This window comes from Symphalangus syndactylus, chromosome 7 (genome assembly GCF_028878055.3).
Source record: "Symphalangus syndactylus isolate Jambi chromosome 7, NHGRI_mSymSyn1-v2.1_pri, whole genome shotgun sequence".
In the NCBI taxonomy this organism is placed as follows: Eukaryota; Metazoa; Chordata; class Mammalia; order Primates; family Hylobatidae; genus Symphalangus; species Symphalangus syndactylus.
The window spans coordinates 131,969,100-131,991,916 of record NC_072429.2 but is presented as its reverse complement, the minus strand read 5'-3'; the positions used below and the strand labels follow the sequence as shown (position 1 = coordinate 131,991,916).

General features: G+C 45.3%; 2 protein-coding genes across 4 annotated transcripts in view; one reads left to right on the top strand and one right to left on the bottom strand.

Moving 5' to 3' along the window:
* SLA (Src like adaptor) overlaps positions 1 to 12,130 on the top strand; it is a 68,770-nt gene extending 56,640 nt beyond the window's left edge. For 2 of the 3 annotated variants that reach the window (XM_055287317.2, XM_055287316.2), the window contains 3 exons: positions 2,299 to 2,430; positions 8,748 to 8,880; positions 10,135 to 12,130. In XM_055287317.2, coding sequence (XP_055143292.1) covers positions 2,299 to 2,430; positions 8,748 to 8,880; positions 10,135 to 10,348 — 479 coding nt within the window. In that variant the 3' untranslated portion in view covers positions 10,349 to 12,130. The remainder of the gene's footprint in view (positions 1 to 2,298; positions 2,431 to 8,747; positions 8,881 to 10,134) is intronic. The other variant, XM_055287319.2, reaches the window with a different exon arrangement.
* The window catches only part of TG (thyroglobulin), a 275,016-nt gene that overhangs the window by 89,234 nt on the left and 162,965 nt on the right, over positions 1 to 22,817 (bottom strand). The window contains exon 41 of the mRNA XM_055287302.1: positions 18,847 to 19,049. Coding sequence (XP_055143277.1) covers positions 18,847 to 19,049 — 203 coding nt within the window. The remainder of the gene's footprint in view (positions 1 to 18,846; positions 19,050 to 22,817) is intronic.

Genomic DNA, 22,817 nt, shown 5'->3' with positions numbered 1-22,817 from the left:
CCCCTCCCTTGTAAGGGTGTGGTGAGATTCAAATGTAATAATATTTATGTTGCTCTTGCTGCACAGACAGTCCCGATATCAGTTTCCTCTGGGCTCCGTAACTAAATCAGACAGCTCAGAGAATCAGATGTGTCCTCTCAGACAGTCACCAACATCTCTAGCATTACAATTTCCTTGCATTATATGCATTAAGTACCACAGTAAAAACACAAATAGAGTGAGCTCTTTGTCATGATTCAAAGCAAGGGTCCCAAGTTCCAATTTTAGCCTTACAAATTACTAAGTTACTGCTTCTCGCTCTCTAAGCCTCGGCTCCCTTATCTAGACCATGAGATTTACAGTAGGAGAGTACCGTGTTTATCCCCAAATACTTAACAGCTAGGATTTTCCCAGACTGAATAATAACTTTTCTAAAATTCAAAAGGTATCTTCAAGTTCTTGGCTTGCTTCTTGTACATTCGATATCAAAGAAGAGAACACACTATCTGAGAGTACTTCCCATGCACCTAATAAGTGCCAAAGCCACCTGGTGCTAGAGCCCTTGACCAAAATGAGCATCAGCCTTGCTTTCAGAAAGCAGGGACCACATATATATGATTAAAAAAAAATCTGAGATCAACTTTTCTCTAAAAAACCCAAATATACTGGGGGATAGAAAGATCAACGTAAAAGCAAAACATCCTGTGCCTGTCCTAGAGGTCCCCGGAGGCAGGATGCCCCGACTCAGAAAGAAACTCCTAAGCTGGCCTGGCCAAAGGGAGGAAGAACCCAGGGTGGGTGCCGCAGCTCATCTAAAAATAAAGATGTCATCAGGCAGATGTGCCATTGTGCTGGGGCTGGGTGGGTGTGGCAGGCCCACCTTGGGTATGCAAAACTCTGACAGCGTTTCACTTGCTACCCTCGGTCTGCTTACCACACTCCCAGTTCTGCTGACCTTACGGGAAGGCTCATGCTGGGTTGACTCACAGCAGGCCTGGAGCACTGTGAGGGATGTGCTGAGGACAAGGGTCACACCCCAGGGTGGCATTTCCAAGCCCCATGCCTCCGGTCATATCCCATGGGGGCTCTAGGCCTCTGTTTTCCCATCTTTAAAATAATTGGGGGCAATACCTCCTATGATCTTTCTGAGAATTAATAGAGATTTCATGGCAATTGCTTAGCCCTGCCCAGCAGAGATAGCAAATAATCAATCAGCTCCCTTTCTCCTCTGTCTCTTGGGTGTTTTCTATTCCTGGAACCCCAGAAGATAGAGCAAGAGAGGACCCTGAAACATGGCCTACATCCAATTCTCTCATTTTGCATTTGAGGAAATCGAGGCACATGCCCGCGGTTCTACTCTTACCAACCCATATCAGGTCATTGCTCTAATGAGGCTTAAGGAGCAATAACCCACCTTTCACGTGTTTCTTACGTATATCCAGAAAGATGACTCAACTTCTCCAGATTTCTGAGAAGACTAAGCATAAGTCAGAGAGAGTATACACAATGAAAGAGGGGGCATAACTGCAAGGACACCCTCAAATGTGTGCTGTGGCAGCATTGGTGGGACAGGGGCTAAAAGAGGAAAACAGTAGGGATCACATATTGGAGTGTACTCGGGAAGAAGTCAAAAGCGACCATGGATCCTGGAGCTACAGGTTGCAACCAAACTACAATCATTCCATTTGGCCTCAGGATATGGAAGCACCCCAGATGTGTTTGCCTCAAAAAGTAAAGAGGATGAGGCTGGGCATGGTAGCTCAGGCCTGTAATCCCAGCACTTTGGGAGGCCGAGGTGGGCGGATCACTTGAGTCCAGGAGTTCAAGATTAGCCTGGGCAATGTAGCAAAACCCCATCTCTACAAAAAATACAAGAATTAGCCAGGCGTGGTGGCACATGCCTGTACTCCCAGCTACTCCGGAGGCTGAGGTGGGAGGATCCTTTGAGCCCAGGAGATGGAGGTTGCAGTGAGGTGAGATGGTGCCACTGCACTCCAGTCTGGGTGACAGAGCAAGACCCAGACTCAAAAAAAAAAAAAAAAAAGCAAAGAGGATGAAACCTGTATTCCCGAAAACCTGTAAGGACCATAATATGATGAACACATCTGCTTTGACACAATAATACACTCCTGCAGTCTTTAACGGGAAGCAACATCTAAACACAGAAGGGTCTAGTGGAGGGAGAGGCTGCATCCTAGCATCACTGTTGTATCCCAAGGGTGGGCAGGTCTCCCTGCCTCAGTGGTGGTGGGCTGGTTAGCTGGGTGCTTTGGGGTGAGGACAGGTGGAGCCCACTGACTTATCCTCCACCTCCTGCAGGGTTTTACTCACTGTCGGTGAGACACAGGCAGGTAAAGCATTACCGCATTTTCCGTCTGCCCAACAACTGGTACTACATTTCCCCGAGGCTCACCTTCCAGTGCCTGGAGGACCTGGTGAACCACTATTCTGGTAAGAGACATTCAATCTGGAGTGACTGTGATGGTGGGACCCCTCTTAGCTAATTGCTCTGCGGCGCCATCCGTCTGGAATGCAGAGGGGCCACCAATAAATGCAGTGATTTACTCTTGCTTTCTGCCTATGCTGCCTTCATGATATGCTCTCTTGTTAATTCAGACTGTAAATTTCAGGCTGAAACAGACTGCCTGCGCATGTTGCCTTAATAAGTAAAATGCAGCTAATCTCAAATTTGCCCTGTCTCGACGTGTACATTGAACAAGTTAGGGTGTGCCTAAATTCACAACTGCAACCAGCTTGCACATCCTTAAGTGGGCCATACATATTCAAGCCTCTGGGGCTTTGTTCTAGAGTGCCACTCATCTCCCCTTTTCTGCTTGTCAAAATCCTCATTGGCCTTCAAGGCTAACATGAATCACCTCTGCGATGAAGCTATAGGAGTTAGCAGTGGCTACCTGTCTTCGCTGTGCTCAGAGCACACCAAAGGTTTCTTTCCCAGCATTCTGATCATGCTTCCAGGTGGCCTGGTTAATTGTGTGCTAGGCTGTGTTCCTCAACAGGCTCCTAAAGACTAGGAATTACATTTAATTTATTTCTGCGCCCTTCACAGACCCAGGAGAGAGGTCTGAATTCTCCCAGGCTGATAAGATGGGGAGCATCCACTGAGATAAAGCAAGCATCATGTGGTGTGGTGGCTGGAAGAGTGTAGGATACTGCCAGAGATAGAAAGTTGAGTTACACTGTGAAAGGCCCAAATGTCAGCTCAGGAATCAGAACTTTACCCTACAGAAAAGGGAGAAATTGTGAACAGTTGGCGAAATGCTACGTTTCCAAAAACCCACTCTGGAAGCTCTGTTTCTATCCCAGATCCACTCACTGTTAGCTGGGCAGCCTGAGGTTGGCTGTTTGTGTCTCACTTTCTTCATCTGTGCCAGGCAGACACTAGTAGTTCCCCCTCCCAAGGACACCGTGAGGATCCACAGAGTTAGTTCATGGAAAGTGGGGAGGGTGCCTGGCCCGTAACCGTGAGCTCCCATTAAATGCCAGCCACTTTTACCCAGCAGAGCATTGCCGTCCTCCCCACTTCCTCTGCATATTGGAGGGAGGAAAGGAAGAGGTTGCTTTTGCTGTGACAGCATCTTCCCCCTTCTGGGTTCAGGATGCTTGACCTCACACGCTGAGGCAACTTTGTTGGCATTCTCTTGTATGTGGGCTCTTGAACTGAGCAAGCAAAGTGCACTTCAAGGAGAAATGGGTCCACAGGGCTTTGGTTATCACAGCTGGCCCACGAGACGCAGTGGGGCATGAGGCAAAAATGGCTGTTCAGGAGAGGCAGGCCCAAGCTCAGATCTGTACCTTGTGAGGCCTTGGGCAAGGTCAGCTACCCCTCAGAATTTGGGGTCCCCATTTATGGGAGGTGGGTGAATATGGGCTCCTAGCAGGTGATTATTAAACACAATCGTTCATGTGGTGCTTTCAGCATAGCCTGTCACATAGCAGATGGAAAATAAATGATAACACATATTACTTGTGATATCCGAAAACTTAGCAGTCAGGTAAAAATGAAAGAGGAAGGGAGTCCTGGAAACAGCCAACTTATATTGGTTATGAGAAAAGGTTGGTTGTGGTATTTGGCTTTTAATAACAACCATCGGAGGGGGTGTGGAGACCATAAGTTTTGCATAGACAAAAGCAAACATGAGAAGGATGCCATCCTAGCAAAGCTTCTAGGGACCGTGAGGCCATGAGGCTACCAGGCCAGAAATACCCAAATCTACCTGCTGCTGCTTGACCATGGGAAATATCTCACCCCAGTGCAGCACTGGCGCCTTCCCGCTGTATGTTCCTGGTCATGGAACCACTCAATGGATTACAGTCATCTGTTCACCTCTGTGAATAACTGAAAAGGGTAAAAACCTGAAGTGCTTCCTATGCCCCTTGAGAATCCCCAAGTGGAAGCCACATGGCCACTTTTATCTCCACTGGATTCATTCTAAAGACACAGAATGGGCCGGGCATGGTGGGTCACGCCTGTAATTCCAGCACTTTGGGAGGCTGAGGTGGGCGGATCGCCTGAGGTCAGGAGTTCGAGGCTAGTCTGACCAACATGGTGAAATCCCGTCTGTACTAAAAATACAAAAATTATCCAGGTATGGTGGTGGGCGCCTGTAATCCCAACTATTCGGAAGGCTGAGGCAGGGGAATCGCTTGAACCCAGGAGGCAGAGGTTGCAGTGAGCTGAGATAGTGCCACTGTACTCCAGCCTGGGCGACAGAGCAAGACTCTGTCTCACAAAAAGAAAGAAAGACACTGAATGAGAGGAATTGTGCACCAGGGGTTTGAATAGACATCTAGCAACAGCTTGCTTATAATTTTTATCATGATGCCTTTAGGCAAATTACTTGGCATCTTGGAGGCTCAATTTTTTTATTTACGACATGGGGATTAAAATGCAATAATCTTCACAGGATTGTCACTAGTCCAATTAAAAAAAAATGATGCATGTGAAAAATGTGGCACCTAAAGTATACCACACATGGTGGTTACTGAGAGAACAGAGTTCATGGGGCATAAATGAATTCTAAAATATAGCTGGGAAAATCACGGGCTGGGGACCTTGAGGGTCTAGAAACCCTTGAATATAGAGGTGTTGGACCCTAAAGGTGCAGAGTAGTGTGCATTCTGATGAGCCATGTAGACAGGGGTGAATTAGACCAGGGGGTCTGAACCCAAGAGACAGCTGGAGGATGTCTTTCTTCTTCATTTAAGAGGCAATGAGTTGCTTTTAGAATGAGTCAATAAGATTGATTTTGGTCACATTTCTATGGCCCTGAGTAAGTTACTTCACTTCAGGATGCTCAGTTTGTCCCTCCCCAAAATGGGTATAAAAACACCAATGGCATGGTGCGGTGGCTCACGCCTGTAATCCCAGCACTTTGGGAGGCTGAGGTGGGTGGATCACGAGGTCAGGAGATTGAGACCATCCTGGCCAGCATGGTGAAACTCCATCTCTACTAAAAATACAAAAAATTAGCCAGGTATGGTGGCACGCAACTGTTAATCCCAGCTACTCGGGAGGCTGAGGCAGGAGAATCACTTGAACCTGGGAGGCGGAGGTTGCAATGAGCCAAGATTGCACCATTGTACTCCAGGCTGGCAACAGAGCAAGACTCCCTCTAAAAAAAGAAAAAAAGTGTTCCTATTTCTCCACATCCTCTCCAGCACCTGTTGTTTCCTGCTTTTTTAATGATGGCCATTCTAACTGGTGTGAGATGGTATCTCACTGTGGTTTTGATTTGCATTTCTCTGATGGCCAGTGATGATGAGCATTTCTTCATGTGTTTTTTGGCTGCATAAATGTCTTCTTTTGAGAAGTGTCTGTTCATGTCCTTTGCGCACTTTTTGATGGGGTTGTTTGTTTTTTTCTTGTAAATTTGTTTGAGTTCATTGTAGATTCTGGATATTAGGCCTTTGTCAGATGAGTAGGTTGCAAAAATTTTCTCCCATTCTGTAGGTTGCCTGTTCACTCTGATGGTAGTTTCTTTTGCTGTGCAGAAGCTCTTTAGTTTAATTAAATCCCATTTGTCAATTTTGGCTTTTGTTGCCATTGCTTTTGGTGTTTTAGACATGAAGTCCTTGCCCACGCCTATGTCCTGAATGGTATTGCCTAGGTTTTCTTGTAGGATTTTAATGGTTTTAGGTCTAACATTTAAGTCTTTAATCCATCTTGAATTAATTTTTATATAAGGTGTAAGGAAGGGATCCAGTTTCAGCTTTCTACATATGGCTAGCCAGTTTTCCCAGCACCATTTATTAAATAGGGAATCCTTTCCCCATTTCTTGTTTTTGTCAGGTTTGTCAAAGATTAGATAGTTGTAGACATGCGGCATCATTTCTGAGGGCTCTGTTCTGTTCCATTGATCTATGTCTCTGTTGTGGTACCAGTACCATGCTGTTTTGGTTACTGTAGCCTTGTAGTATAGTTTGAAGTCAGGTAGTGTGATGCCTCCAGCTTTGTTCAACCATTGTGGAAGTCAGTGTGGCGATTCCTCAGGGATCTAGAACTAGAAATACCATTTGACCCAGCCATCCCATTACTGGGTATATACCCAAAGGACTATAAATCATGCTGCTATAAAGACACATGCACACGTATGTTTATCGCAGCACTATTCACAATAGCAAAGAGTTGGAACCAACCCAAATGTCCAACAATGATAGACTGGATTAAGAAAATGTGGCACATATACACCATGGAATACTATGCAGCCATAAAAAATGATGAGTTCGTGTCCTTTGTAGGGACATGGATGAAACTGGACAACAGCATTCTCAGTAAACTATCGCAAAGACAAAAAACCAAACACCGCATGTTCTCACTCATAGGTGGGAATTGAACAATGAGAACTCATGGACACAGGAAGGGGAACATCACACTCCGGGGACTGTTATGGGGTGGGGGTAGGGGGGAGGGATAGCATTAGGAGATATACCTAATGCTAAATGACAAGTTAATGGGTACAGGAAATCAACATGGCACATGGATACATATGTAACAAACCTGCACATTGTGCACATGTACCCTAAAACCTAAATTATATAAAAAAAAAAAACCAGTAAAAATATAAAAAAAAAAAAAAAAAAAAAAAAACTGACCACAAGCTGATCAAGGCCTCAATGAGATCCAGGGGACGAGGCTAGCTCAGTGCTGGGCTCATGTTATGTGCTTATGAGTGGTGGTTCTTTTGCTCTTTGTCAAAATGTATTTTTCACCCTGAGTATTAATCTGTCTAAGGAAGGACACACACAGAGTGTCCCCTGCCTGTGCTGCACACTGCAGCTGATCTCTCCAGCCTTTGCATCTGACTTCATCTTCCTTGCCTCATATCCTGGGAGGTCGTTTCCATTTCCAACCCATGACAGGTCATTATTTCAGATTCTCATCCAATTAAATCTCCCTCTAAATTCATGGTCTCACCTCCCATTTCTCCAAGGTCACCTGTGTGGGTGGACATTTGAGTTCACAGTTGAAGTCAGACTGAAAACCATGAAATAAGGTCTTCCCTGGCTTGCCCGCCCTGTGACAGGCTGAGTGTGCTTCTTCCGCTACAAATGCCTTTTGTTCTTTGGCAAGGATGCCCCAGAGAGCACTCCATAAATCCGATGGGAAGTGGGGCCTGTCAGAGGTGTGATGTGCTTTTGAAAACCTGGTGGTGGATTGGCTCTGAGGCCAGGGGTGGCTTAGTCCTGCCGGATGCCAGTGCCACCTCACCCGCTTGAACACATCATCTCCTCCCGGGGCACAGGAGAAGCACTGGGGTTTTCGGCCTGAATAAGACTGTGCAGAATTTCCTCAATCTCTAAGATGGCTGAGTACAGCAGAATCAAGTCTTTCTCATGATAACATGGGCTAGGGAGAAGCCTTCCAAGGGACGAAGCTACATCGTAATGTGCCTGGAAAGATGGGGGATCCTGAGAGTCAGACATTTTATACAGAGATTTTCATACAAGAGAAAAAAGAAACGGGTTTATTTAACTTTTATTCTTTTTGTGCGTGAGCTTCTAGAGTGAAAGAGAGATTGTCTTCATTCTTTGTCTGCATTCTCTCTCTGCCCTCTTTATCTTTGTTTTCTCTTCCCTCCCTTCCTGAGTCTTCTACTTTTTGTGCTATTTTCACCTCCTCCTCTTCCTCCTTCTCCCTCTCACCTTTGCTTTTCCTCCTCACCCGCCCTCTTTCAATCCTCCTCTGCTCCCTCCCTCCTTTCCTTCCTTTTTTCATTGTTTCTTTTATCTTTCTTCCTAGAGATGTATTTAGTCCACCTGTGCCATTCTAAATGCACAATTGCGGGGATCAGCGCTGTACGCAGCCCCATTCTCACACCCTGTGAGGTTAATGGATTAGGCATTTGAGGGAAACCCTGGAAGGCTGCGGCTTCTGCAGGCACTCACTTGTTGCCTCATTTCTTTCATTCTGCAATTGAGGAAAGGAAAGCTCAGAGAAGTTCTTGGTAATTTACTATCGGGGCAAAGCTAAAATTCAAACCCAAGCTTGGTTGATACTAGATCTTAAACCTCTCTCTCTGCCCGTGCCTGGCTAAGTGCAGAGTATACCAGGGCACACTTACATTTCTCAAACAGCTGGGCACATGACTTTTAGCATTGTCACTACCTACCATGCACCTTTGAAATCTCAGGCCCCGTTCCCCATGGCAGCAGCTAGGGAGCTGCACTGGAGGGTGTCTCAGGCCTGAACCCCACACTGGCTGAGGCGTCCTCAGGGTCCCTGACCAGCTGTCTGCTTCCCTCCTCAGAGGTGGCTGATGGCCTGTGCTGTGTGCTCACCACGCCCTGCCTGACACAAAGCACGGCTGCCCCGGCAGTGAGGGCCTCCAGCTCACCTGTCACCTTGCGTCAGAAGACTGTGGACTGGAGGAGAGTGTCCAGGTAAGTATGGTGTGTGTGTGTGTGTGTGTGCGTGCAAGTGCTCTGTGAACATGTGAGCACAAACAGCGTGTGTGCTGAGCACATGAAAACCGTGGCCAGAGTCAGCCGACCCTGCTGAAACTGGGGGGTGAGCGCCCCACACAAGTGTAGACCAACGGAATGCCTGGGTGCAGGGGCAGCTTCAGGCCTCACGAGGTGTGTGGCAGCTCCCCCTGTTTCTGCAAACATTTACTGAGTCCTTATTCTATGCTAGTGGTATACACTCTAGCTGAAATATACCACTTTCCCTTTTCTAATTGTTAGGATCCTAGAAAGTAACACATCCTGTGTAAATTTAATATTATTTAAAACCCACTCACAAAGCTTAAACACATCAGCAGAATCCTACAGTGACTTCTTCGTTTTTTCTAAGAGAAAAAACTTTCATGGATTTGTTCTGTTTATTCCTTTGTCAGCCTGTGAATTTTAAAGGATATCTATAGTTTGGGATTGGTGGGTAATCTTAATAATTCAGTATCAATCCAGACATCCCATTGGCAAATCAAAGAAAATCAGGATCAAAATTATGCGAGACATGAAGAAAACTGCTCTTTCTTGTAAATAACAAAAATTAATTTTTACTAAAATTTACAGTTGGAAGTGTCAGCCATCCAAGAAAAGAGCAGTTCAGACGGGTTTAGTGATTTTTCCAAGATCACACAGCCCGCAAGTGTAAGAACCAGAATTAAAATAATGGGTTAGAATAATTGCAGTTAGAGTAGTCAGAGTAATAGGTTAGGGTAATAATTAGAATAATAAGTTAGAGCCAGGCACGGTGGCTCACGCCTGTAACCCCAGCACTTTGGGAGGCTGAGGTGGGCAGATCACCTGAGGTCAGGAGTTTGAGACCAGCCTGGCCAGCATGGTGAAACCCTGTCTCTACTCAAACTACAAAAAATTCGCTGGGCGTGGTGGTGGATGCTTGTAATCCCAGTTACTCAGGAGGCTAAGGAGGGAGAATCGCTTGAGCCTGGGAGGCAGAAGTTGCAGTGAGCAGAGATTGCACCACACGCTCCAGCCTGGGCAACAGAGCAAGACTCCATCTTAAAATAAAGAAAAATAATAATAAGTTGGAGAAATAGTCACCAGGATTTTTGTTTTTCTTTTCCTCCTGTTCTCATTGTCTTGCCCTCCTCTCTCTATGACTTTATCCCCTTCTCTCTCTATGACTCTCTTTTTTTCCCTTTCTCTACTGCCTTTTCTTCTGGTCCATAGACTGCAGGAGGACCCCGAGGGAACAGAGAACCCGCTTGGGGTAGACGAGTCCCTTTTCAGCTATGGCCTTCGAGAGAGCATTGCCTCTTACCTGTCCCTGACCAGTGAGGACAACACCTCCTTTGATCGAAAGAAGAAAAGCGTCTCCCTGATGTACGGTGGCAGCAAGAGAAAGAGCTCATTCTTCTCATCACCACCTTACTTTGAGGACTAGCCAAGAACAGACACAATGGTTCATGCCCAAAAGGAACAGAAGTTCCAACTATTCCTGGGATCTTGCGAAAAGCGAGGTTCCCTGATCCCCGGGAACGTCACGTATTTTAGAAGCCAAGAGAAGCCACATGGAGACTCAAATTCGCATCTTCTCTGTCCACATCGTGACCAAAGGAACCCCTCCCTGGTGTCTGATCAGGGCTGTGGCATCATGAACATTGGATCATGACATGTCGGATGATGCTTGGAAGAGCCCAGCATGTGTGTATGCACACGTCGTGTGTATGGGAAGGACAAAGCCACTCTCACAAGAAAGGGCACCAGGACTGCTCTCCAAGGAACTGGACCTGTCCAGACAGTTATACTCCGAGGTCACTGGAGAGAACTTCTGTATGGGCAAGGCTGAGAGGGAGAGGAAACAAAAGCTGTGTCCTGGCAGAAGGTCTGGGTTTGCAGATGGGTGCCCTGAATGGAACTACTTTAACTAATCCATAGGGACTTCTGGTATGCTTTCCTCTCTTTTTAAAGGAACTTCGTGACACTAAATATTAGCCCAAAGGACTTCTTAGCCTTCAATTGGGAGATACCTTTGGCCTGCTCCTGCACCAAAGCCATGTGGGTGGAAGGCAGATGGCCTCCCTGATTCTGCAGAGGGCCAGAAGACTGACAGAGAGGAAGGCTGCTGGCAGGGAAATTGAGTGGGCCAGCCTAGAATTGCACCGGCTTCCCTGATGTCTGCAGCCACGGCTTTGCAGTGCAGACAGAGTTTCTCTGGGATGCTGGGATTCTTGCCTGTATGAATGCATCAAGTATTCATTTATTGCCTGAATAGGCATTGCATTAAGTCCTGTGTAAGGTGTCAGGCAGGCCAAAAAAGAAAATGCATAAGTCCCAACCCCCAACAGAGGTGTTCACAGTGTAGACAGGGAAAAAAATGCATAAACAAATGTGTAAAAAGAGAAATCAGCTCATGGCTTAGGATGGAATTGGAGACAGGTGAGGGACACTCAGGAGCTCATTTTCCAGCTGCTCTTCAGAGTGGAAGGGCTGGCTGGATCGGGTAGGTAAGAATAGATGGATTTTTTAAAAAAAGAAATGGATACAGTCTAAAGAATTAACTCGCCCGGTACTTTATTCTAAGAAGGGTGTGGCATCCATATGAGGAAAAATGCTGAGCTCCAGGAAAGATGAGGAGTCCAAGTGGATTAATGAGGTCATGCATAATTTTAAGAGACAAGAGAGAAAACACAATGTATAGCCAGAGAAGGAGAAACTCCCATCCAAATCCTGCTAGGAAGAGAGTGGGCTGCAGATGAATCTATGACTCATGTTTCCCTGTTTCAAAGGGATCCTGGGGAAGGAGGGGAACATGCTTGCAGTATCTCTCCCTGTCTGTCTGCTCACATAAGCATTCCATCCATCTGAGCTCATCGTGCTAGTGGTATGTGTATGTGCAGTTACACGATTATCTGTATCATAGATTCTAGTGTGTTTATACAAGGAGACATCTGTGGTTTCCCCAACAATTCCAAAAGGCTATTTCAAAGGAACCAGCCAACGTATGAGAAATGAATGTAACACTGTGGACATTGACTTCCCGCATAAGGCAGGGTGCCCTCCTGAACTCCAGATGTCTGCACAGTATCTTATGTGTTGTTTTCTGTTGTGACGAATGTGATTGGAACGTTTGGGGAGCACCCAGAGGGATTTCTAAGTGGGAAGCATTACACTTTGCTAAATCATGTATTTATTCCTGATTAAAATAAACCTAATAAATATTTAACCCTTGGCACATAGGAAGAGTTTCTGGGTTGAGGAGGATGGGTGGTTCATTCAGAAGCTCAGTGGGTTTCAAATTTTCAAATAAACATACAACTAGAGAGAGAGGAGCAAAGATCACCCAGAGAAACCTGGTGCCAGTTAGCAGCTCAGCATCTTCTTTAGGTGCGGCCTTAAGAAAAACTAGATTGTATGACTCTGGGGGGTGTCTTATGAAACTTGAAGATGGGCCTAAGTGATTGAAGGAAAGACCAATTCTGAACGATTGTTATAAAAACGTCCTGCCTAGATTTTCTGCACGTTACTTGTGATAGCTGCGCTATTCATTCTTCCAAGAATTTCTTTCTGCAGATATTTCTGGACACCTACTAAATAGACACTGCTCAGGTACTGGGGCTATAGCAATGAAAACCAGATGAGGTCTCTGATATCACGGAGCTTGACATCATAAATAAACAAGATGCTTGGTAATGATGGTGATGAGGATGAGGGCAGGCTCCAAGCAGTCACCTAGCAGGCAGGGCATCCTTCAGGTCCAGGCTTAGGAAAGGCCTCCAAGCAGAGGCAATGTTTGGACTGAGGCCTGAAAGATGAGCAGCAAACAGCCATGTAAAGATCTAGGAAGTGTATGGAGTCAGCAGGAATAATGGGGCAATTCCTGCAGGCAGGAGGAGCAAGACTGCTTGCTGAAGGAGCTAAAAGAAGGCAGGGTGGCCAGACCGAGGGAGCTAGGGAAGGAGGGAGTGTGCTTAGGAGGTATCAGGAAGGTCCTGCAGGGCCCTAGAGGGTAGGGGATGGCATAGGGTCCATTCTAGGAGACATGAGGAGCCATTGAAAGGATCCAAGTAGGGGGTAAGGTCATTTCACTGATACGTTTAAAAGATCATGCTGTGTGGAGGACAAATTTTTAAAATTCCAGCATTGTATTGTCTATTGACACACAAAGTTTGAAAATAAAGGGGCAAAACTTTTAATGCAAAAATGAACAAAAGGAAAACCTGTGGTGCATTTTGAGACAAAATGGGATTTAAGGTGAAAATAAATTACATAATGGCAAAGAGAGATGTGCAAAAGGAACAAAACATTAAGAAGAAACCATGATTGCAACCTATGTTAATGGGATGATATAGTTTCAGAATATATTAAGCAACTGCAACAGGGACAAATAGATAAATCAATAATTTTATTTGGAGATTTTAATATACGAATCTCAGAAACTGATACAGTAAGTAAAGATAAGTAAATAAATAAATAGGTAGATAGATTTTGATAACGCTATATAACTTCTCTGCCAACAAATGGATAATGTATTAAGTCACAGAGAAAGTACTAACAAATTTCAGAGTCAGCATCTTCCAATTCATGCTCTATGATAATAAAGCAATAAAATTGGAAATCAAATTCTAAAACGATGAATAAAAATTAAAAAATTCTAGGGATCTGAAGTCTAAAAAAAAATCCTTAGGTTAAGAAGAAAATAATGCAACAAATAAAATATTATAAATAAATGACATATTGCTACATTTCAAAATTTCGTGGGTGTAGCTGATAAAATAGAGGATAAATTATTGCTTGAAATAAATTGATCAGGAAACAAAGAATGAAAGTAATGAGATTAACTTTCAACTTAAGAAGCTAAAGGAACAACAGATAACCAAGGAAACGGGAAGAAGGTAGAAGATAACAATAAGACATAAGTGAAATAGACTCCTGAAAACACAGCCATAGAGAAGATTTTAAAAAGCAAAACATTGTTTAAGTAGACTAATGTGATAAAAATATGAACAAGCATGATCAAGAAAGGTGGTGGAGAATGAAAGCAAATCAAATGCAGTTCTGCTTGTAACTATACCTAAAGAGGGAGTGTGCCCCTTGCCAGCAAAGCCCTAAGACGGCAGGTGTGGTCCTCCTTCCTCTCCATCCCCTCCCTACTATCTGGAACCCCTGGCAGCCCAAACTCAACCTTACAGATGAGGAAGGCCTTAAGAAATGGCAGAGAAATATCCAGAAGAAACCAGAGCCCTGAGTGATCCAGAGACACCTGGACTGCCCACCTTGGCAGATGTTATGAGAGAGAGAGAGAAAGAAAGAAAAAAAAGGGAACTTTTTTATCTACTAAGCGGCTTTAGTACTGGGTCTCCTTCTTATATCAACTGAGCATTTTGCTTCAATAGGTATAGAAATAAACCTGCCATTATTTGCAGAATAATGAGGAAACTTCATAGAAAACCCAAAGAAACCAACAGGCAAAGCATTAGACGTGACAAAACAGCTCTGCAAATTGCTGAATCCACTTATTTCATAACACTAGTATTTTCAAACTGGAAAATACAATAGAAAAGAAGACAGCATTGATAATACTAACCAAATGATGGCGTGTGTAGGAACTTACCTCACAATGATTTCACAAAACTTTTATTAAAACATGTTCAAAACTGTACAAAAAGACCTAATAGGCAAAAATACTATGTGCATGGTTACAGCGTTTACCTGATTCATGAGTGCAAGGCTTAGCATCATTACAATGTCGATTTTTTTCTGAAATTAATGACCAAGTCTATGTCACTCAAACTCCCAGCAAAAAAATTTGAAAAAAACCTCAATAAGCTTATTCTAAAATATATGTAGAAGCATCAAAACTCATGAATATCTTGGTGAATTCTGAATAGACAAGCACAGCATGCTCACACTGTGAGATATACTGCAAAAACAATAGAGAACAGTGTTCTGAGTTCAAACCACCATCTCTCTCATCACTTTAGTGGAACTCAGCACTGTCCCTGAACCAAGTGCTGTGCTAAGTGTTAAGGAAACACTAAGTGGATTAAACTCATATAAGTTTTCAAGCACCTAGTCATAGTAGAATTGGAATGAGAGATGTTAGAAAAATAATAAGCATGTAAAATAAGGCACAGTTACTAAGAATTGCTACATACAAGTGTTTTCACTAAGGTGAGATTCTCTCCTTCTGTTTCAAGAGATGAGGAAAGGCTTGGAGGCTTCATTTCAGCTGAGCCCTGAAGAACAGCAGGAACTTTCTGGGTGGATACTGGATATGCTGAACACAGACCAGAGATAAAAAGGCCTGGAGGAAGCATGGCATTTCCTCAGAAGAGTGATAGCTAGTGAGCCTGGAGTGTAGGATTCATGCAGGATTCATGCAGGAATGGAGTAAAAAACAAAGACCAGAAAATTTAGCTTGAGGCTGATTCCTGAGGCCAGGAGTTCACCCTGAGGAAGGCAGACTTGGGCGCTGTCATAGAACAGCAAGGGAAATGTTTTCTGGGTCCGTGAATCATACCACAGAGGACATGACCTTCCCTGTCTGAAGACTGTGCAGGGACAGAGCCACAGGATGCATGTTTGCAACAAGTCATCCTTCAGCCTCTAGCCTGGCCCCAGGATGGGTGAAATACCCTAGGACATACTTCTGTCTGGAGTTGTCTTCCGTTGGCAAGGGAAGAGGGAAGAAGGAGCTCGATTTCTTGAGTTCCTATGTTGTGCAAGATACTTTGCAAACCATAAGTCCTGATAACATCTCAAGACCTTGGGAAATAGAATTCATCACACTGATTTGATTTGATAGGTGAAGAATGCAAGGTGAAGTGTTTTCTCCAAGACCAGGATCTTCATGCAGGCCTATCTGACCTTAGGCTTTGGCTCCTTATCTTACACCTTGAGACCCCAAAAGAGTCCCAAATTCCTGGAGAGGCAGCGTCATAGAGTGGGGAAACACAGGACTTGGCTTTAGGTTCTAGTCCTTAACGCAGCTTCTTCCTTGCTGTATGTTCTTTGGTAGGTCACTAAATCTCTCTGAGCCTCAAAGTTCTTATCTCTAGACTGAAAAAATAAAATAAGGTCCCCATGCCAATCAGTGTGAGGAATCTGTGAGATAAGACCCTGAAAGCGCTTTGTGGTCTCAAATGTGCTGAATGAATACAGGTTATTCATTATCATCACAGGGTTTCCCTTGACCAATGTTTCAACAGTTCTGGCCCCAAGATTTGCAGAGAGACTTAAGATTTTATCCCAGAATAAACTGCCAACTCATATTCATTTCCCCAAACATCTGTTGATAAAGAACACATTTAAGAACTGCTAATATATTGAAGAATTTTAGTTCTCTCAATTCCAAATAATTTCACATGCATCCCAAGGACTGCTGGGAGCAGTTGTAAAAGCTGCTTCCAAATGACTAAAACAGATGGAAGGGTTTATTTTTAAATACACTGCCATTTGTTAAAACAGATTAGTATTTGAAATTCCCCAAACACTTAAACCCTCAAAAAGAAAAATCTGCTTTCTGAGCCCATTGGAAGGTATTTTTGGCATCTTCTGGGTCCTAATGAGTGTCTGGTTTTTGAAACGGCCCTGGAGAAATCTCTCCAGGATCAATTCAACGCAGGATGGTTTGTTTTCAACACCAGGAATTGAAAGATGTTTGTGCTGAATTCTCCTGCCACTGAGATGGATCAACTTCAGAGGGACAGATTGCAGGAAATTGGAATTAAAGGACAAGACTCACAAGAAAGGGGTGGAAGGGAGGGAGCTGGTGTATCCTGTGGGTCCCGGGCCCCGAGAGCAACAGCTGAACCCTCCCCCAGTCATCTGCTCATTGCTGCCCCAAAATAATTATGGCACATCCACGGACTCTAAGATGTGTTGTGTGGGGTGCTTGGGGTCCCGTGGAGAGCAAAGCACACCCAGCCCCTGCTCTGCTGGAGCTTGCAGTCTTGTGAGGCAGCAGCTTTGGCACTAAGAGCAATTACTTACTGTTGGAAATCCTGGTGAATGCTGCATAGGAGACATACAGGCAGCACAAGCCATATAAAGAGGGCTCAGTTCTAGGCTGAAAAGTCAGGAAGGCTTCTCTAAGGGAAAAGTAGGGCAGGCAAAGAGGGGGATGGGGAAAAACCGTTCCATGCAAAGGAAACTGCCTGTATGAGCCAGAACAGAGCATGGACTCCAAGGAACATGAAAGGTTCCTGTGGCTGATGGAGAGAGATGCGTGGCAGGTGACACCGCTTTCTTTTGGCAATGGTGACAATACTATCTAGCATCAGTTGTACCCAGACAATGACACTTCTCCTACCCTCCTAGGATAAAGAGCTTGGATTCCTAAAAGGTTGGGCAAGGCTGAGGTACAGTTAATTGTTTTCCATCTTTCCTTAACTTGAGTAACTTTACAGTATCCTAATTGCTTTCTCTGCCTCCAGCATTGCCCCTCTTAAATTCATTCTTCACTGAGCTTTAAGAGAGGTTGTCCTGAAGGGCAGCTGTAAGCACGTTTCCTTCCTGCCTAAAGGCCTTCTGATGGCACACCCATATTCACAGCAGTACTGTTCACAATAGGCAAAAGGTAGAATTCAAATGTCCATCAACAGATGAGTGGATAAACAAAATGTGGTCCCTCTGCACGATGGAATATTATGCAGCCATAAAAAGGAAAGAAATTCTGACACATGCTACAACATGGGTGGACCTTAAAGACATTATGCTAAGTGAAATAAGCCAGACACATAAGGACAAATCTTACATGATTACACTAATATGAGGCACCTACAACAGGCAAGTGGATAGAGACAGAAAGTAGAGTAGAGGTTACCAGGGACTGAGAGAATGAGGAGATGGGGGGTGTTAATGGATACAGAGGTTCTGGTCTGACGATGGATAGTAGTAATGGTTGCACAACATTGGGAATGTACTTAATCCCAATGAACGGCACACTTAAAATGGTTAAAATCCTAAAACAAAACAAACAAGCAAACAAATAAATAATCAAAACCACTCTGATGGCTCCCCATGGACTCAGGATAAAACCCAAGCTGTTCAGGGCAGTCTGGCTCATCTCTGCCTCCACACTGCTGCCCCACCAGGGCTCTGTCCTCCCAGCTTTCCCTGTTGCCAGGACTTTGTCTCTAGGTAAATGCCTACCCAGCATTCAGCATTTGGCTCAGACACTCCCCTCAAGGGACGTGCTGATCCAAACTCCCTCCTTCCCTTATGCTTGGCTGGGGCCTTCTCTTTGGGCTGCTCTAAGATCTTCTTGTAAATATCTGCTTTAAGCATTTGTCCCTTAACCCCCAGTAATGACAAACTTCCTAAGAACTGGGTTATGAATAACTCTTCATGGCATTTCCAGCATCTCACACAGCACATCTGGCACAAATTGGATATGCCATAAAATTAGAAACTAATCAATGACAGATCAATAAATATCAGGGTATATGCAATGGCCAACCAGGTTATTTGTTCCATCATAATTATTTTCAACATCACTGTATCATCACCATCATCATTATCATCATTACCACCATCATCCTCCTCCTCATCACCATCATCATCTTCCTCACGTAGCCGGCACTTCAGGCCATCCAGAAGAATTGTGAACAGTGGGTTCTCCTCTTTACCACCATTCATTGACAAGAGAGATAATAGATGGTTCAGATCACTAAATCCTAATGAATTACTCTCAGGAAATAGAAACACTTCACCATCTAAAATTTTTATCACTTCAGACATGAGTGGAAAAAAGTCAGGGGAGCTCTTCAGCATTGTGGAATCACACATACACGGAAAACTCCAAGCAGCATCCACACTCAGGACAAAGGACAAGGGAAGTCCAAGCAATTGAAGCCAACTAGACTTTCGAAGCACAGGAGAACCACCTCCCCCAGCCGCATCTGCAGTAAGACTGAAGGTAGAACACATATCACTTACCATCAGCACAGCTCTCCGGAAAAGTTGGGAGTTGGTGGCCCTGGCTGTGAAAAGGTGGATGCTGGCCACATCAGCCCCGCCACGGTCTGCTGCCAGGGATACGCGCCCAGGGTCCCCGCCAAATCCTCGGATGTGGGTCTGCACCCAGGTCAGAGCCGCCACCTGGTCCAGCAGCCCCCAGTTGCCACTCACCTCTCTGGATCCTTCAGAAAAGAGGAAAGCCTTTTATCCTTTGTGACTTTGCAACCTTGGATTTGAAAATCATGGTGCTGTCTATGGCAGGCATATACATGGCCCCTCCAGGGGCTCTGGGCTCTTGTCCTCACAGGTCGAGACTGTGGGTTCCAAATACAGTGAGGAACAGTGGAGGAGCATGGGCCTTGAGACCAGACACACATAGGCCTGAATGCTAGCCAGCTAGGAGACCTTGATCATGTTCTTGTACCTCTCCTTTGCCAGCTAGGAGACCTTGATCATGTCCTTATAACTCTCTGAGCCATAGCTTCTCTGTCATTAGCTGAGGGGAGTTACTCAGATTAGAGGCAGCACATCTTCAGGTCCACCACTATCTTGGCGAATCAGTGGGAAGGAGGTGAACTCTCTGCCCCATGTCTTTGACCCCTGCAGGTGGCTGTCCCTGACAATGGCCAGGCCAGGCTGGGGCTCTGGATCCCACCCTTCCCCTCACCTTATCATCTGAAGCCTTTATTAGCATGCAATTGAATTGATCTCTTTCCTTTTTCATAGAATCCAATTAACACTTGTTGAAAACTCAGCACTATTTTTTTTTTAAATAAAATGATCTAGATACAAACAAGTATAGCAAAAATATGCTCTTCTCCTTAGGTTTTTGAGACACTACATACACTTCTGGTTGTCTTGTGAATTCAGTTGATCCTTGTCAAACTACTCCACTAACTTGTCCTCTTTATCAGACCTTGAAACACCAGATCTCATTCTCGTCTCATCTGAGGTTCCCATTCTTCCTTTCTGACTTTGCACTAAGGAACCTCATCAGGTTCCATGGCTTTCATTACCACCTACATGTTGGTGATGGTCCTGTGTGTGTCAGCGGCCCAGCCCACTCCCCGAGCTCCAGACCCCTCACGTTTCTCCATGAGGCACCACAGTTATGATACACAGAATTCAGCATCCAGCAAGAAACTACTGATGAGACCCCATATTCCCAAATAGGAAAAAAGAAAAGAAAAAACAGAAAAATCCTGCATCCTGATTCCCCAGTCTAGTAATCACAAAGTTGAAGAGAATACCATGGTCTCACCATGGAGCCGGACCAGCCAGCTGCAGTCCCAGCTCCACCATTTACAGCCCTGAGGGGCCCTGGACAAGTTCATGTTTGTGTGCTTTGATTCTCCCCATCTGTAAAACGGGGGTGATAATAGCACTTCCTCATAAGGTTGTTGACTAAATCACTTAATATTTGTAAAGGGAACAGAACAGTGCTTGTCATAAAGCACTATGGAAGATTAATTTTTCATAAAATAGAACAGGTTTCAGTTCTATTATGTCACTGATGCTCTTAGCAGAGTGTTCTTGTCTCCAGCCTGCCTGAGCACTCCACTTAGCTCAGAGTGCATAATGACACAAATTATTCTTCCAGCTGCGGAGATGTCCAGAAGTTCTTCAAATGCATTTTGTGTTCTGGAACTGGTGAAGCCATTGGTAGAACATGATCCTCACTGTGAACTTTCTGGATTGCTCATATGATCCATTTGTTAGGATGAACGCGTTTGTTTCCTCCAAGGTCTCAGGTAGCCCAGGAAAGCAGGGCACCAACTGAGTCAGACCAAGTCCTGCAAATCTGGAAAGTGACGTCCACAGCCTGTATTCCAGGGACAAGGAGGAGAGGAAATGTTCTTGACTCTCCCTTCCCATGTATCAGCTTTTTCTCCACTACACGAAAAGGGTCAGTGTTGACTTCTGGGGTCTAGACTTCTGAGAGGTCAGAGGTGAGCATGTGTTCATGGGGCCACTCATCAAACAAGTATGAATTGGGCTTCAGCTGGTATCAGGCACTATGCTAGGTAAGGCAGAAAGCAAGAGAGATCCTACCTAGGCCTAGGGACACACAACCTCAGAGACAAATGCAGAAGGCAGTTACCAAGCAATTACAGTCCAACGTGTCTGGTCCAACCTTTTCCTTTACTGGTGAAAAAACTGAAACTTTGGAGGGAATGAGCTTGTTTAGATGTAAGAAGTGAATTTGAGATCAAGCTGGGACTCAAATCCTAATTCACAATCAGAATTATGTACTAACATTCAACCCAATTCAATAAACATTTGTTGAAAAAGCTATGATGTGAAATAAAAAATTTCAGTGCTTTATTTCTGAAACTTTCTCTGTTCAAAAAGCCTTTATACCTCCCTCATTCCTACTGCATCAAGTGCAAACTTCTTCCTGGCTTTCCTGACCTTCTAAGATGTGCCATGAGGCTGTCTCATCAGTCTGGGTCCCCATCACTGCCCAGGGGCCACCCCCTCTGCTGCAGTCTGTGTGTCTCAGCTCCAGTTCTTCTCATCCTCAGGTCCCACCTCACTCAGTCATGCCACAGGCACACTCTTTGCCCCTCCTGATGTGCTTCGAGGCTTGGGCCCAGGGGCAAGACACCAGAGGACTGCTCTCAGCTGCCCACAGGGAGAACTGACCTGAATGGAAGCCCTCCAGGCCACGCTAACACTCTTCTCCATCCACTGCTGCCCGCCCTGATCTGCCCCGTACCTCCTGGCTCCTACTCCTCTGGCTCAGAGCACCCAGCAAGCATTCACCTGCTCCCTCCTTGGTGAATTGGCTCTTGTTTGCTCATTCGATCTCTTCAACGATCTGACCGAAGCCCCTTAGCACTGTTCTGGGCTCGCCCTGGTCTTTCCAGAGAACATCAACAACAGGCAGTGTAGTGTAGTGGCCGTGGAACCAGACCAGCTGGCTGCAGTCCCAGCTCCACCATGTACAGCCTTGAGGGGCCCTGCACAAGTTCATGTTTGTGTGCTTTGATTTTCTCCATCTGTAAAATGGGGGTGATAATAGCACTTCCTCATAAGGTTGAGTAATTAGTTAATACTTGTAAGGGGAACAGAACAGTGCTTGTCATAAAGCACCACAGAAGATTAATTTTTAACAAAATAGAACAAGTTTAGGTTCTAACATTATGTTGCTGATGCTCTTAGCAGTGTGTCCTTGTCTCCAGTCTGCCTGTGAGGGGGCACCCGCTGGGGAGCATTCTGAGCCTGTTTTGGGTAGAGTGGACAGCAGACCTGCTCAGTAGGCCTCCGAGTGTCCCAGAGACAATGAGGTCATGGCGTGTGTGGTTACCGTTGGCAGCCGGACCTTCTGTCTGGTGTCCTGGCCAAAGCACATTTCCTCTGCTCCCACGCCCTGCAGAGCCCATAGGCCCCTTGTCCAGCCTCTCCTCCTGTGTCCCACCTGATGCCACCACCCCACTTCCCTTCACTGCATTGCTTTGCCAGACAGACAGGAACAACGACTTGGTGCCAGATGCCCCCTGGGGTCTGTCCTGCTGCGGGGTCCAGGCTTGGGGAAATGGCCTCCCTTCACCCAGCAACTGCTTCCTTTCCAACTGCTCACATCCATAGGAACTAAGACTCCCTTTCAACACTGGGCTGGGCTTGCCTTTTTTCAGCAGAGAGCATGCATTTGTCTAGTGGGCCTCAGGACTGGCACGAGCTTCTGCTTTCATTTTCCTCCAGTCTCTTTCACAAGGTACCTCTGGAGTCTGGGGCTCTCAGGGACCGTTTTCACTCTGGGATACAGCAGCAGATGTTGCACACATTTATCAAATGAGATGATGCTCACGAGGGGCTGCTCAGCCTGGCTCTGTGAGTGACAGGGCTGCCACTGCTGAGATCAGGAGGCAGCTCTGTGCCAGCCACTGGCCAGATACTGGGCCAGGAAATGATAAAAACACAGCCCTGCCTTGGAAGAGCCCCTGTCT